The 13,562-nt window shown below is 39.6% G+C and overlaps 1 protein-coding gene across 2 annotated transcripts in view; it reads right to left on the minus strand.

Annotated features, from left to right (window-relative positions):
• Dp1 (satellite-binding protein 1 Dp1) overlaps window positions 1-13,562 on the minus strand; it is a 128,449-nt gene that overhangs the window by 43,857 nt on the left and 71,030 nt on the right. For both annotated transcript variants that reach the window (XM_019040408.2, XM_072300211.1), the window contains exons 9-10: window positions 10,075-10,506; window positions 7,912-8,238 (exon numbers count right to left, since the gene is read on the minus strand). In XM_019040408.2, the coding sequence (XP_018895953.2) occupies window positions 7,912-8,238; window positions 10,075-10,506 (759 nt within the window). The remainder of the gene's footprint in view (window positions 1-7,911; window positions 8,239-10,074; window positions 10,507-13,562) is intronic.

The following is a 13,562-nucleotide window of genomic DNA, read 5'->3' on the forward strand; positions in this document are numbered from 1 at the left end:
GACTTTCTCTTAAGCGCAATAATTTACCAAAGAAATTCTCCTAGTTGCGTAAATAATTTGGTGCATAGATATTCAGTTAATATCTCCTTGCGGTGATGCAAAGTTTCTGAGATCTGTCTTAAGTGAGTTTTGCATTTAGACGGCCACTCTTGTCTGATAAAATTACTGCTCTAGCAGCTTCACATTTATACTTTGATCTCTGATTCATCAATAATTGAAACTAATGGTTTCACTTATCATTAATCAGTTCAAAGCTATTTCTACAATGAATCATCACAGGTCCGATCGAAGAAGGAATTTTCTGGGAAAGAATTGCGATTTGATTGCATTAAAATTGAAATAAGACGAAAAATGTCACGTAAAATTGACGCCTAAGAATTCAAAATCGGACCACTTAACGCCCAAAAATGATCTCTTAAAGGCAGGGACAGCGACTCCCTCCATAATTCCTCTTTGGTCAAAAATTGACGTAGATTCGCCTGAAAAATACGATTTCCTGGGTAATCGACCCCACAAATCCGATTTTCATGGTCCTGCAGCCCCCCTGGCGGCCCTTTGCGGTAAAAAGGGGAGGCACAATGTCTGCCGACTTTTGGGATTGTGACCCCCTCTTTACCTCCCAAGGCACTGTGGGCCAGAGGTGCCGGTTGCGCGAGAATAATTGATATCTCGGCTGAATTCGAACGAAAATCACTAAGTTTTGCCTTCCGGAGGTTTTTTGGGTCGCTAAACTCAAATTTGATATCAGATATGTTCAAAAATTACAAGAAAAGTATGTTATGAGGATTTAAGCTAGTCCAGTGATGATTCCTTTTTCCGATCAATCGCTCTGGGATTGGAAACCATTTTAACGCTGAAGAAACTTTCAAAAACAAAATTGAGAACATGGAAGTGACCAAGAAGAGTCTAAAAAACGATCTAATATTGTTAAAATTAGAAGAATAAAAGACGAGAATGTTCATAGAGGAACGCTTTATATGTTAATTATTATTTTTTTTTTTTTTTTTTTTTTTTTGTTATTGTCTCCGCGTATTATTGGCTCTAGTGGGTTACCATGTTTAAATGAAAAGAATAATTTTGCAAAGTAATGCTCTGCATGGTTTAACGGTTCTAAGTTTTACTGTTGCAAGTATCATGTTAGAGGATTAAAGAAGCATTCTATGAATTTTCTTTAGAGGCGCTAGGCATGAGAATGGACAACGTTTGCTTACAACGTTTATTGGAAATGACGGTCAGCTGAACAGTATCTTTTTACCACTCTAGCATTTGGTGCAACATTCTTTGACTATAATAAATTCCGCCCAAACATTTACCAATTATCGGCTAAGCTCAAAATTCAGAAATTTAAATAATAATGTAAAAAAGGAAAAAGAAAAAAAAAAGTTTCATATTAAATCAGATCTGAATTCAAATATCCACGGACTTGCCATCGATTGAGCTAGTCAACAATAGCAGCTTCTAGTGCGACTGAAATCGTCAATACATTTGAGAAGCACGAAACCGTAGGCGAGTTGCTGTGATCGTGTATGTGAAAGGACACAATTACATTTAGGAAACCTAACGTCATAAGTGAAGCAGCAGGAGGAAATTTGCCTTAAAGAAGGGTTAGTTCTGCATTAGTTGGAACAAACATATAACTGAAAAATTCCTCAGTTTCACCACTTTGCAGCATTTAAAAGCCCGAGGGAGAAAAACAAGGTTTCCAAGTAAATAGCAATTACAGTTTGTCTGCACTATTGCGTATCTTGAGAGACGATCCACCTTAAACGCTTACATTATTAATAACGCAAATCATGGCTTGAAAGATTGACCCAATGCCCTTCAGAATATTACATAAGGAATTATCATCATTGAAAACTAAAGTAGTGTGGGGTTTTTTTTACCCTCGAACTGTTTTCTGATGTACTAAACAATTTCAGTTTTCATTTAAAGGCGCATTTTGTCCTGCTGCTTCACATATAATACCCGTATGGTAGTTTTAAGAATTTCACTTACAGAAAAGAAGAAAAATATGGAAGACAGAATGACGGACAGATTTATAATGCCGTCTCATCTAAGAACCTTTTTTGCACTTATAAAATACAAAAAAATGTGGCAACCATGGAAAAAGTGCGCACCCTCAGAAGCGTAGCAACTCAATTTAATAATATTATTACTATTCACTCGGAAAAATGTATTTACTGTACGATATTTAAGATCATATATGTGAAACATGAACTTAATCCTATTTTTGATGAGTCGACTTTTTTTTAAAAAAAAAATTTAAAAAATGGGTTTCTCGCAGTTTCCCGCAGCTAAACTGTGGTGCAAATGAATGTTGAGGATTTTAAGAAAAAGTATCTGGCCTTAAAATTATAAAGAAACTTAAAGAAAAAATTGCAGGAAGCTATTTCGATGGAATTTTTAAGATTTATAAGGTACATTTTCTAAAACGCTTTTTGGACAGTGAAAAGTGCGCAATGGAAAAAGTGCATACATCAAATGAAAGCTCTTTCTTAGGAGAAGAAGTCCTCGTGAACAAAGTTTCATCCTGCGCAACCGCTGAGCCGTGATAAGGCCTTACACGGTTGCAGTTCAGGACGCGCTTCTATACATTATACGCGCAGTGTGAGAGGTACCCATGTTCCCCCTCCCATACATCGCTGCTGGGCGATTATTCGATGAAATTTTGATGAATCCTCATCCCTTAGAGAGGCACTTTAACGAATTCCTCATCATCAATACAATACTGGACACTCTCAAAAACGGTATTTTTCGCGTAAAACGGGCCTCCCTGGCCCACAGTGCAAGGGGGGCATGGGGGGTTTTGGGACCATGAAATTCAGATTCCTATGGGTCAATTCCCTATTCAACCTCGCAGTCCCCAAGTTCGTGCTGGCTAAACCATCCGAGAAAAATACCTGGTACGGGTGGTCTGGGACACCCAGTAAAACGAAGTATAAAAAAGTATAAATTGGAGGGGAGGGAGATAATATCGATAACTACAGCCTACAGCATGAATATAAGGCCCTAGCGGTGAAACAACCTCTGCTTCGCCCGCGCGGGATGGAGCACCGCCGATATGCTGCCCGCGCGTAACTGGGAACGCGTAGAAAAATCGCTGAAACCCAAGAACAAATCGTTTTCCCGAGGTCAAATAAAATGTTGCAGATGCAGACTTTTATGGAAAATTACCTCAATCGGTTTTTATTCATGTAGCAACGATTGCTGGGAGAGGAGAGACGAAAAAGGAAGGAAAGTCGAACCGTCAAAATAAAAAAAATTGATTTATGACTGCGATAAATTAAATGACTGGGCAACAGCATTGACATTCTTGTAGCGAATATTTTTTGACATTTTTTAGCGCAAACCGCAACACTTACACTCAAACCGTTTGCAAGAAATCGATTTTTAAAGTTTTGAAAAATTGCAACATTGCCCCCCTGCCCCCTAATTATCCGAGGGGGCAGAAATTTTGCTCAAGCATTAGGGACACTCAGTATATCTGAGTAAAATTTGAGCCAAATCCAGGGGTGGGCCAAGATTGGCGTTTTTGGAACAACCTCTTTTAACACTCGCCAACCAATTTCAGCCTATTTTTCAAAGATTATCAGGGGCTTATCAGGAACGCACAAACTCTGCCTCTTGATATGCAGATGTACATCTGATTACTTTTTAAGCCCTACTAAATCTGAGTTACACCCAAAAGCACCATTCGTATTAGTCCAGTTAATTTAGCTCTAAATAAGGGTCATCTGGGAAAATCCATATATAGAAGGTTTTTTTGCGGAAACATGTTGCATTAGGCTACCAGAACAACATATCAAAAGTTTACCAAAATCGGCCGTCCGCTAAGGCCGCCATCTTGAAAAAAGGGGGGGGCGGGGGGCCAAAATACGCCGCCGGCGACCGGTTTTTAGCTTATATCTTGAAAAATATCGATCCCACGGAAAAATGTCACGGAACCTCTAAAAAGGTCATAAAATTTCGTATTAGAAACACTATACATTTATCAAATTGCGACTTCTAGTTCGTGAGATATGGCGGTAGTTGCCTGCGGCTAGGAAAGTCAAATCTTGCGAGAAATCGCGTTTTTTCAACAAAATCTGTTATTATCTTAAAAACGGCGAGTCTGAGGCAAAAAAGTGTTCTCACCGGAATGAAAGAGCATAAAATTTCCATGCTTAAAATGATTATGAATTCACTAGAGGGTCCGCCCTCGGAGCGCTATGCGGTCCGAACCAACGGCGGCTACTATGCGGTGAGGCTCGGCTTGGCCGCGCCATGAATTGTTGCGGTCCAAGATGAAACGGCTTCACTTTTTTGGTAGATTTACCGCGAGGGTAAGTCATATTATCCATTTAAAAATGTGCTAGTTTCCTTTTATTATGAAACCCCCCCCCCTCCCCCTTTAGGTCATGCATGTTGTATAGTTAATACATGTCAACGGTCGCGCTTGAAGATAATGTTATTATTTTATGCTTTCTTATTCAAATACAATTTGTCAAACAACAAATCTTCTTTTTTCAAAGTAACTAAAAGGTAATGAATTAATACAAAATATAGAAATAGGAATAAGACAAGCATTTCTTCGTTTATTACCTTAAGCGGTGGAATCGTTAATTAATACCTATATGTTGAAAAGCATTATGGTCTTGAAGGTTCAATTGTTTTTGATGGATACGAACAGAAGGCGCAACAGATTCTACAAAAAGCGATGAAAGGTGACGACGTTATAGCTTTAAAAAATGTCCTGCCTTAATTTTTTCTGAGGACACTCCTCTATCCGTAGCCGGCAGGACTTGCTTCTATCTATAATGAAAAGAATGAGGCGCGTTTGATTTGCTGGCTATCGAAACACTTTACTACAGGGAGTCAAGTTAAAGTATCTCAAGCAGAGGACGATGCGGATACTCTCATCGTAAATGAAGCGATCAGTCTGCCGAGAGGAACGAAGAAACAAGTTGTTATCGTTGGTAGAGTACCTATATTGAGAGAGTATGGTCACTGGGCCCCATGGTTTTGGTTTTTGTGGATGGGAGGGGGGTCATTGCCAACTTTTGACAGTTTTCACCAACCGCACTTGCTGCCAACCTTACTACATCTAAGATAATTTTTCTCAAAAATTGCACACGATTAGCCTTACAAATACGTAAAGAATCACAATAGTGCATTTGCGTTAATTTCTCGTTACAATAAGCAAAGAAAACTACATTTTGAGTCATTTTGCATCACATTAATTTATGGCGTCCGCCATTTTTGGGTCTTAAGGGCTCCATTCAGCCTAAGATGGCTGAGCCAATCAGAGGTGGTAACACCAGTGGCCATACTCTCTCAATATGGGTACTCTAATCGTTGGTGAAGACATCGACCTCCTTGTTCTAATGATAGCTTTGACGCCTTCATCAAGCGACGTCCTATTACTCAAACCAGGTAAGGGCAAATATGCAGCCCAAATTTTTAGCTCAAATCAATTGCGGACATCGAATGTAAATTTGAAGAACAGCATTCTGTTTATCCATGCCGTCAGTGGATGTGATACCACTTCAGCATTTCTAGGCAAGGGCAAAGGCAAATTTATTAAACTGTTGGAAAAATGTGGCGAAGTCTCTTGTATTGCTGAGAAATTTGATGAAACCGACTGCACTCAAGATGAGCTTTTTCAAGCGGGTGGGCAACTTGTTCTTTTGCTGTATGGTGCTGAAAAATCAGTTACTGCTTTGAACAAATGCAGATTTCAACGTTTTAATCGTGCTTTGGCGAGGCCAAAAACTGAGGTGAAACTGCAAACGTTGCCTCCAACTTCAGATGCGTGCAAACAACACTTCTTACGTGTATATTATCAAGTTCAACTCTGGAGAGGAAGAAAACGGAATCCCAAGGAATGGGGGCAGAAATTTTCGGAACTCAGGCTTCTCCTTGTGCCTATGCTCAATCCGCCTGCTCCCCCCCCCCCCCCCCAAGAACTCTTACAAATCATCTCATGTACATGTTCGAAAGGCTGTAGTAACTGCTGCTCTTGTAAGAGAGCTGGTCTACCATGCAGTGACATTTGTCTACATTGTTCCGGCTTGGGATGCAGCGATCAAACAGAAACACTGATCGAAGAGGAAGCAGAGGATGAATTTAAACTCCCTCTTTTTATATTATGTATTAATTCATTACCTTTTAGTTACTTTGAAAAAAGAAGATTTGTTGTTTGACAAATTGTATTTGAATAAGAAAGCATAAAATAATAACATTATCTTCAAGCGCGACCGTTGACATGTATTAACTATACAACATGCATGACCTAAAGGGGGAGGGGGGGGGGTTTCATAATAAAAGGAAACTAGCACATTTTTAAATGGATAATATGACTTACCCTCGCCGTAAATCTACCAAAAAAGTGAAGCCGTTTCATCTTGGACCGCAACAATTCATGGCGCGGCCAAGCCGAGCCTCACCGCATAGTAGCCACCGTTGGTTCGGACCGCATAGCGCTCCAGGGGCGGACCCCCTAGTGAATTCATAATCATTTTAAGCATGGAAATTTTATGCTCTTTCATTCCGGTGAGAACACTTTTTTGCCTCAGACTCGCCGTTTTTAAGATAATAACAGATTTTGTTGAAAAAACGCGATTTCTCGCAAGATTTGACTTTCCTAGCCGCAGGCAACTACCACCATATCTCACGAACTAGAAGTCGCAATTTGATAAATGTATAGTGTTTCTAATAGGAAATTTTATGATCTTCCTAGAGGTTCCGTGACATTTTTCCGTGGGATCGATATTTTTCAAGATATAAGCTAAAAACCGGTCGCCGGCGGCGTATTTTGGCCCCCCACCCCCCCTTTTTTCAAGATGGCGGCCTTAGCGGACGGCCGATTTTGGTAAACTTTTGATATGTTGTTCTGGTAGCCTAATGCAACATGTTTCCGCAAAAAAACCATCTATATATAGATTTTCCCAGAAAAATGCTAGATTGACTGGACTATACAAAATTATGGAAAAAGGAACAAAATGAAGATAGCTCCTCCAGGATATTGAACCTTCTAAAGGATTTTTGTAAAGAGGTCTACCTCTGCGCAGAAATTTAGAAAATATGGCCAACAATATGCATTTAAGGTCCACTGCTTGTCATTAAAAATAAGATCCAGGATTAGATGCTGCTTCCTCTCAGTGATGTCATGAGTAACATACAATTTTACAGATCAAAATTTCTCTTATAATTTGAAGACTAATATTTTTTCAAAAGTTAGGAAAACAGTAAAACGAAAACAAGGCTAAATACACAACATTATTCGGGATGTTTCAGTGTCTAACGACACCATTATCAACCACCATGCAACTTATCCTTTACTTGATGCTCTCAGCACCATTTCTTCCTTAATTGTGTTGTATTAACGATACGTGGATGACAACCTCCTGGTCGCAGTCTTTTACCATCACCATTTTACGCAGTGCTGGTTTCCTGTGATTATTATTTCTTTTTAGATTTACTTACTGTTTTAAGCGGTTGATAATTGTGTCGAAAGACACCAAAGCGTCCCGAATAATTATACGTATATTAGCTTGTTTCTGCTGTTTCCTTGTCTCCGTTTTGAGCTGCCTGTGTATGTCTTTGTTCTACTGTTAGGATGACATTACATTCTTGAAACTAAGATTTAAAGACAACATATCTTCTTGAATTCGTGACTAACTTTCAATCTGTTCAGTCAAATACTTATCATGACACTACTGAAGGGTATTCTTTCTCAAATTTTGATTCATACTTCTTTAACAACTAACCAAAAAATACAATACACTCATTTTTGTTTAAAATTCCTGCACGGATGGTATACCTCTCAGGTTAACCTACCTCAAGTTACTCAAAGCCTTGTTTCCTAAAACATGACAAAGAATGAATGAACGAATGAATGAATCGTGAACAAAGATAAAATCCAACTATTACCCTTTTCACGTTCATGCCTTTGCGCCCGATTATGAAGTTATGATGTTCTGGCTTCACTCTCAATTCTGCTGTGAAGCTGGCCTGTTCTGTTTCTGCAGCTAGTTCCATGAGCATGTCTCTGGCACGTTTCACATCCTCTTTGTCCAATCCGCGAATCGTAACAATATCACTTTTGCTCTCAGCTGGGGGGAATTTTATTGTGACACTTCCACATTCCGTTTTGATTGCTTGCACCAGCCTCTTTTTTGGTCCTGTCAGTAGAGTGTGCACTTTTTTTGGAATAGGTACTTCTTCTGTGGCAAATGCTGCCATTTCGTTTTGGATAGCCTGTTGAAAAATTGAACATTTGCATAAGAGCCGCTCAATAGAGAGTGTTGGAAATTTGGGAGAAATTATGTTGAAAAAAAATTCTATCAGTAAATTATTTTACAAAATTCAGTCATTTCATTCAGCTATAATCTTTTAGCCTGCATAAGGGAGGGGCTCCGCTCTCCTCCACTTCGCAGTGTGGTGCGGGGACCGCACAGGATTTTCTCCCTCAAGCCTTCGTTCCGCACCGGCATTTGGGTGGTTGCACTGCCTATCTCTCCACTATCGGATACTATGTATAAATACCATTTTATTATATTTATTTGGACCACGAATCTTTATAGTGAATCTCTTCATGATATGTGATGAATATATTCAGAATCGACTTGTCGGCATTAGATTGCCGTTCGGTAATTGATTAATATACCACGCAGTGAAACAAGCGATCCTTGAAAATTTAAGCTTTTTTTAAGATTTATTCGGATCTGTTGGATTCTTTGACATCATGCTTTAGACATAGCTATTATATTAACCGAACCCGTTATAACCGTTATAATATTAAAGCTAACTAAAACCTAAAGCTTTGGGTAGGTTTTTGAGGTTAGTCACTTTCACTACAATGCATTATGAGAAAAATACTGCTAAGTTTGCAAAAGAATAAAATTTGTATGGAATTTTGATTTAAAAAAAATATTCATGAATTTTCGGACGAACTAAAATTTCAATAATTTAATCAGTCTAAAGAAGTTATGATGCTAATTTGTAGAATAAATGAGGACAAAGAAAAAAAGAGAGACAAAAGATATAGTTTTCGAGGGGGCAAAGAACGTACTTATACTTCAAGCAGGTACATGGTAGAAGATGCCTAACGACACGGCAGACCTCCGTGGACTATCAGGAGGGTTTTGGAAGTGGGCAATCATAGTATAGTGTCCTAAGACCATATTGAAAGTCATGAAAAATCACTGGTACATTGCCTGCCACAGTTCGCAGGGTCCTCCTGGCACCTCGGCATTCCACCCCCCAAATAGGCAAAATAGAAAGTTCAGTGTGCCTCTCTTGCTGGCCTTTGGGAGAACATTCGATGCAAACGACTTTATTAGAATCAAAACGACCAGCATCATGGTGCCTGCAGAACCCTTTAATGGCGGGCAATACAACCAGCAGGGCAGGCAACATGTTAAGGTGCACTGTTAAATTACTTTTTCTGCCCAACAATAATGGCGGAATCTAGGCAGGATAGATATCATCTCAACGACGATGTCAGCTAAAAACAGATATGAGAAAATTGAGGTGCCGTTTTTAAATTCCCGTTGGATTGGGATGAGCTGGGGGTGAACTTTTTTCACAATTTCATTTTTTTCTATTTAAATTTTACTATCCATGATTATGAAATTGACACAGTGCAACGATTAAAAGCATTTTCAAATTAGTCTGGCGAAGAATATGTGGCGAAGAAAAGCAAGAAAATGGCAGATATTGATGTAAACAATAGCAGAACAACAATCCAGCCAACTCGGCAGCAGTCCGCAACAGCTAGAACCTTGCTGAACTATGGCAGTTTGCTGAGCAGCCATCACGGCAAACGAGTAAATCCACCATGATTTACCAGCGCTATCGTTGAGCTCAATACTCAGCGGGTAATTTTCGTTGGGCAGTTGTTGACTTTAACAGTGCATCTTTAATCATTACCAAAGAGACAAAAAAGAGAAATTAAAAAGAGGCAAACCAAACAAAGTTTTTGAATAATGTGAAGTTGCTCATGTAAAGCTGTGAAGATATTTTTTCAATGCAAAAAATATATCACATATAATAGATTTTGAAGCAATTAATGGAGCAGTTGTGCTGACTTACTAAAATTTGCTGAGCTGCTCGTTCAACATCTTCCTTGACACCTCTGATGATAATATCATCACTCTTATCTGTCTCTTTAGGCAGATCGATTTTGGTATTTGTGTCTTCACGTATCTTCTTGATGGTGGCACCACCTTTCCCGATGATGTTTTTGTGGAAGTCTTTGAAGATGGTGACCACCTTGCAATAGTTCTTGCGCTCGATTTCTTTGACAGCATCTGCGAGGGCTTTCCTGCACTTCTTGACATCATCCTTGGGACCGCGTAGTTTCACCACATCCGAGTTCTCCGTCTGCGATGGAATATTAATGATGACTGACGGAAATTTATCCTTCAACTCCCTGATACTCCCTCCGCGAACTCCTATCAAATCTCTGTGGAGTTTGGCGCTTATTATCATATCTTCTTCAACTTCATTTTCGATCTTGAAGATCTGCAGAAAAAGAAAACTTACAGTGGAAAAAATGTTCTACTGGAGGAAAGATATTCCATCTGGGTAAGAAAAAAATGAGAGAGAAAGGAGTTTAAATTTTAACATTGAACAGACAAGCCAAAAGGGCATGGGAAACTGATTCAGCTAAAATTGTAGCTACATAAGACTATTCTGTACTGCACTTGGCAGTTGCCGTTCAGCCTAGACTCAAAACTTGCTTCCCTCTTTTGTGTCCTGACGTTTATAGAAGAAAACGTAAGGATTTACAGGCTGCTGAATGGCTGATTTGTCTACAATTCTCTTTAGAAATTTTGTTTCATGATCAACATTGTACACTTGATTAAATTTTGCCAATCTCTTTGCTGTGTTCTGTTATTAAAAGAGATACCAATACAGGGCTTTTTTGATGTTATTAGGAGTAACAGAGAGAGGGAATGCCTGAACACGATGTCTACAGGCTTGTGAAAAAAATTTCCCAGACTTTCCCTAACCAATATTATCAAAATTTCTTGACTTTTTACATTGACTGAGTAACTCATAGAACTGGAAATGAACAATTTTTTACATTAATTTCACTGTGAATGCTATAGACAGGCAAACCTTTTTTCCTATTCATCATTCAATCATTCAATCATTCAATCATTCAAATTAATCGTTCAAAAATCTAAAATTGGGGGTGGGTGGCGTGTTCAAATAACTTTTAACTTTGAGTGTAACAGAGCTGTATCTCAGTCAACATCCGGTTAAACTGAACAGTTGGAACAAGAGCTCAAAAAGACACCTTATTTTTTCACGTTTGGGCCGATTTAAAAAAGCGATTTTTTTATTTTGATGAAAAACTGATATGTTGTTCCTGACTCTCTGTAGCCCCTCTGGCTCTTTACCGCATGCTGGGGAAATGTTTCGGTCGCGAGTTATAAGAGCGGAAAGGAGCGATGGCCGGGGAAATCGACTATTTTAAACTGCGCGCGCGGCGTTGCTCGGAAGGAAAACGTCCCCTCCCACTCAATTCAGCGAATCACACTCTTCTGCCGACATCGCATTGTTGCCACAAGTCTTCTGATCCGTCGCCGCGCGCAGTTTAAAATAGCCAATTTTCCCGACCATCGCTCCTTTCCGCTCTTATACCTCGCGACCAAAACAATTCCCTGGCATGCGGTAAAGAGCTAGAGGGGCTACAGAGAGTCAGGAACAACATATCAGTTTCTCATCAAATTAAAAAAATGGCTTTTTTTTTAAATCGGCCCAAACGTGAAGAAATAAGGGGTCTTTTTTGAGCGTTCTGGCGCTTCGGAGGCGATAACTTGAGCTGAAGTTGACAAAACCCTATGATGTTATACATTTTCTGAAAGCTCTCGTCACGCTGAATACGCTCGTTTAAACCGCGTATTCCAAAACTCCTTGGTTTTTTGAGTAGAAAATTCGCAAAAGTTTTGCCGGATTTTAACTTTGGGCCCCCCCCCCCCGCCGCGTCTACCCAAAATTTTTGGGGGGGCTTGAAAATTTGGGAACAGATGGGGCATCGTTAGGTGAATGAATAGGGAAAGTCTCAAAGGTATACGCAGATATATGGGTGGTAAGTTTCCCCTAGGACTGATTTGGTGTTGAACTAGAGCAAGCAAAATCGGCCGAGCCGTTTCAGAATGGCGAGCTTTGAAAGGTACAGGCCGGGAGTGCGCGCGGTATGAGGGGAGCCGGCCGGAGCTGGGCCGCACAGTGGATCAGGGGGAAAGTTTTAGGACAAACTGTTCGTAGTACAGTGGGTCAGGGGAGGGAAGATTTTGGACAAATTGTTCGTCGCACAGTGGGCAAGAGAAAGAAATGGGTCCTTGAACAAAATTTCACCCATTTAACCATATAAACTATTTTGAAAATTCGAAAAAATGGCTGGAAAAAAGTCATAAAAAATATAGGTAAATTCCATGATAGTCCGGGAGCACATGTAGTCCCGTGGGACCGTTAATGATACAAAGTGGCGAGATGGCTTGATCTCTTCGTCTTGATGTCCTGAAACAGAATTTTGATGCTGCCAGGCTCAATTTTTCCCGGAACACCCTTAAATTCAAGATGGCGCCCAAAATGGCCGCCACGGGGGTGAAGTGGGTGGAAGTGACTCCCATGGTCGACATGTATGTCGATTTCTATGTATTTTTGGTCGAAAATTTCAAATATATGCTTAAAAATGTACTCCGACTTCTTAAAGACCCTTAAATCCAAGATGGCGGCCAAATTTCCCCTCCTGAAAGTCAAACGGCCACGTGTGCTCCTATATGGCATGTGAGGTATCTTTCATACCATTTTTTGGGCCGTAAAATCGAAAAATGATTTTAAAAAATCCTTTGCGATACATTTATGGCCTCAAATTACAAGATGGCGGCCAAAATTGCTGAAATTTTGGATACAAAAATTCTATAATAGCTTCTCATATCATGTGACGTATCGAGCCCCACAGATTTCTGGTCGTAGAATCCAAATCTTGAATTCAAAATTCACCCCGGCCCCCTGGGATGTCCAAAATCCAAGATGGCCGCCGAAATTATCTCTTACAGGATCATACAGTCAGCCTTGACCTTAGAATAGCAAGATATGTATCCATTTACAGGTTTATTGGGTCGTAGAATTCATAAATGAAGGTTAAATCAACCTTTCGAACTATTAAGAACCCCCCCCCCCCTTCAGCATAAATTTAATGGGCAAGATAGCAAATCATAATGAATAAAGGATTATGTAGCTTTAGGAAGATTACACTAAACGAGATAGGATTGTCTTTTTTTTGGCAGAAATAAAAATGAGGTTTTTATTTACAGACAAAGTAACAAAAGGAGAAAAGGTTTATAAATCGACATGATACACACATGAAAGGTGTACATTTTTGGAAAAAACGAAGCAAGCACAGGTTTCTGATAAGAATTTAGGGCGTTTTTGGTTTTTCTCTGGGTTCAGTCTTTTCAGTGGGCATTAGAAAAATAGTTCAAAGGAGAATACTAGAAGAGGATCCTTTCAGGATGCCTTGCAACTTATCTTTCGTAATAAACTTATCATTCATAAACAAGAGC

Source organism: Bemisia tabaci, chromosome 1 (assembly GCF_918797505.1).
Source record: "Bemisia tabaci chromosome 1, PGI_BMITA_v3".
Taxonomy (NCBI): domain Eukaryota; kingdom Metazoa; phylum Arthropoda; class Insecta; order Hemiptera; family Aleyrodidae; genus Bemisia; species Bemisia tabaci.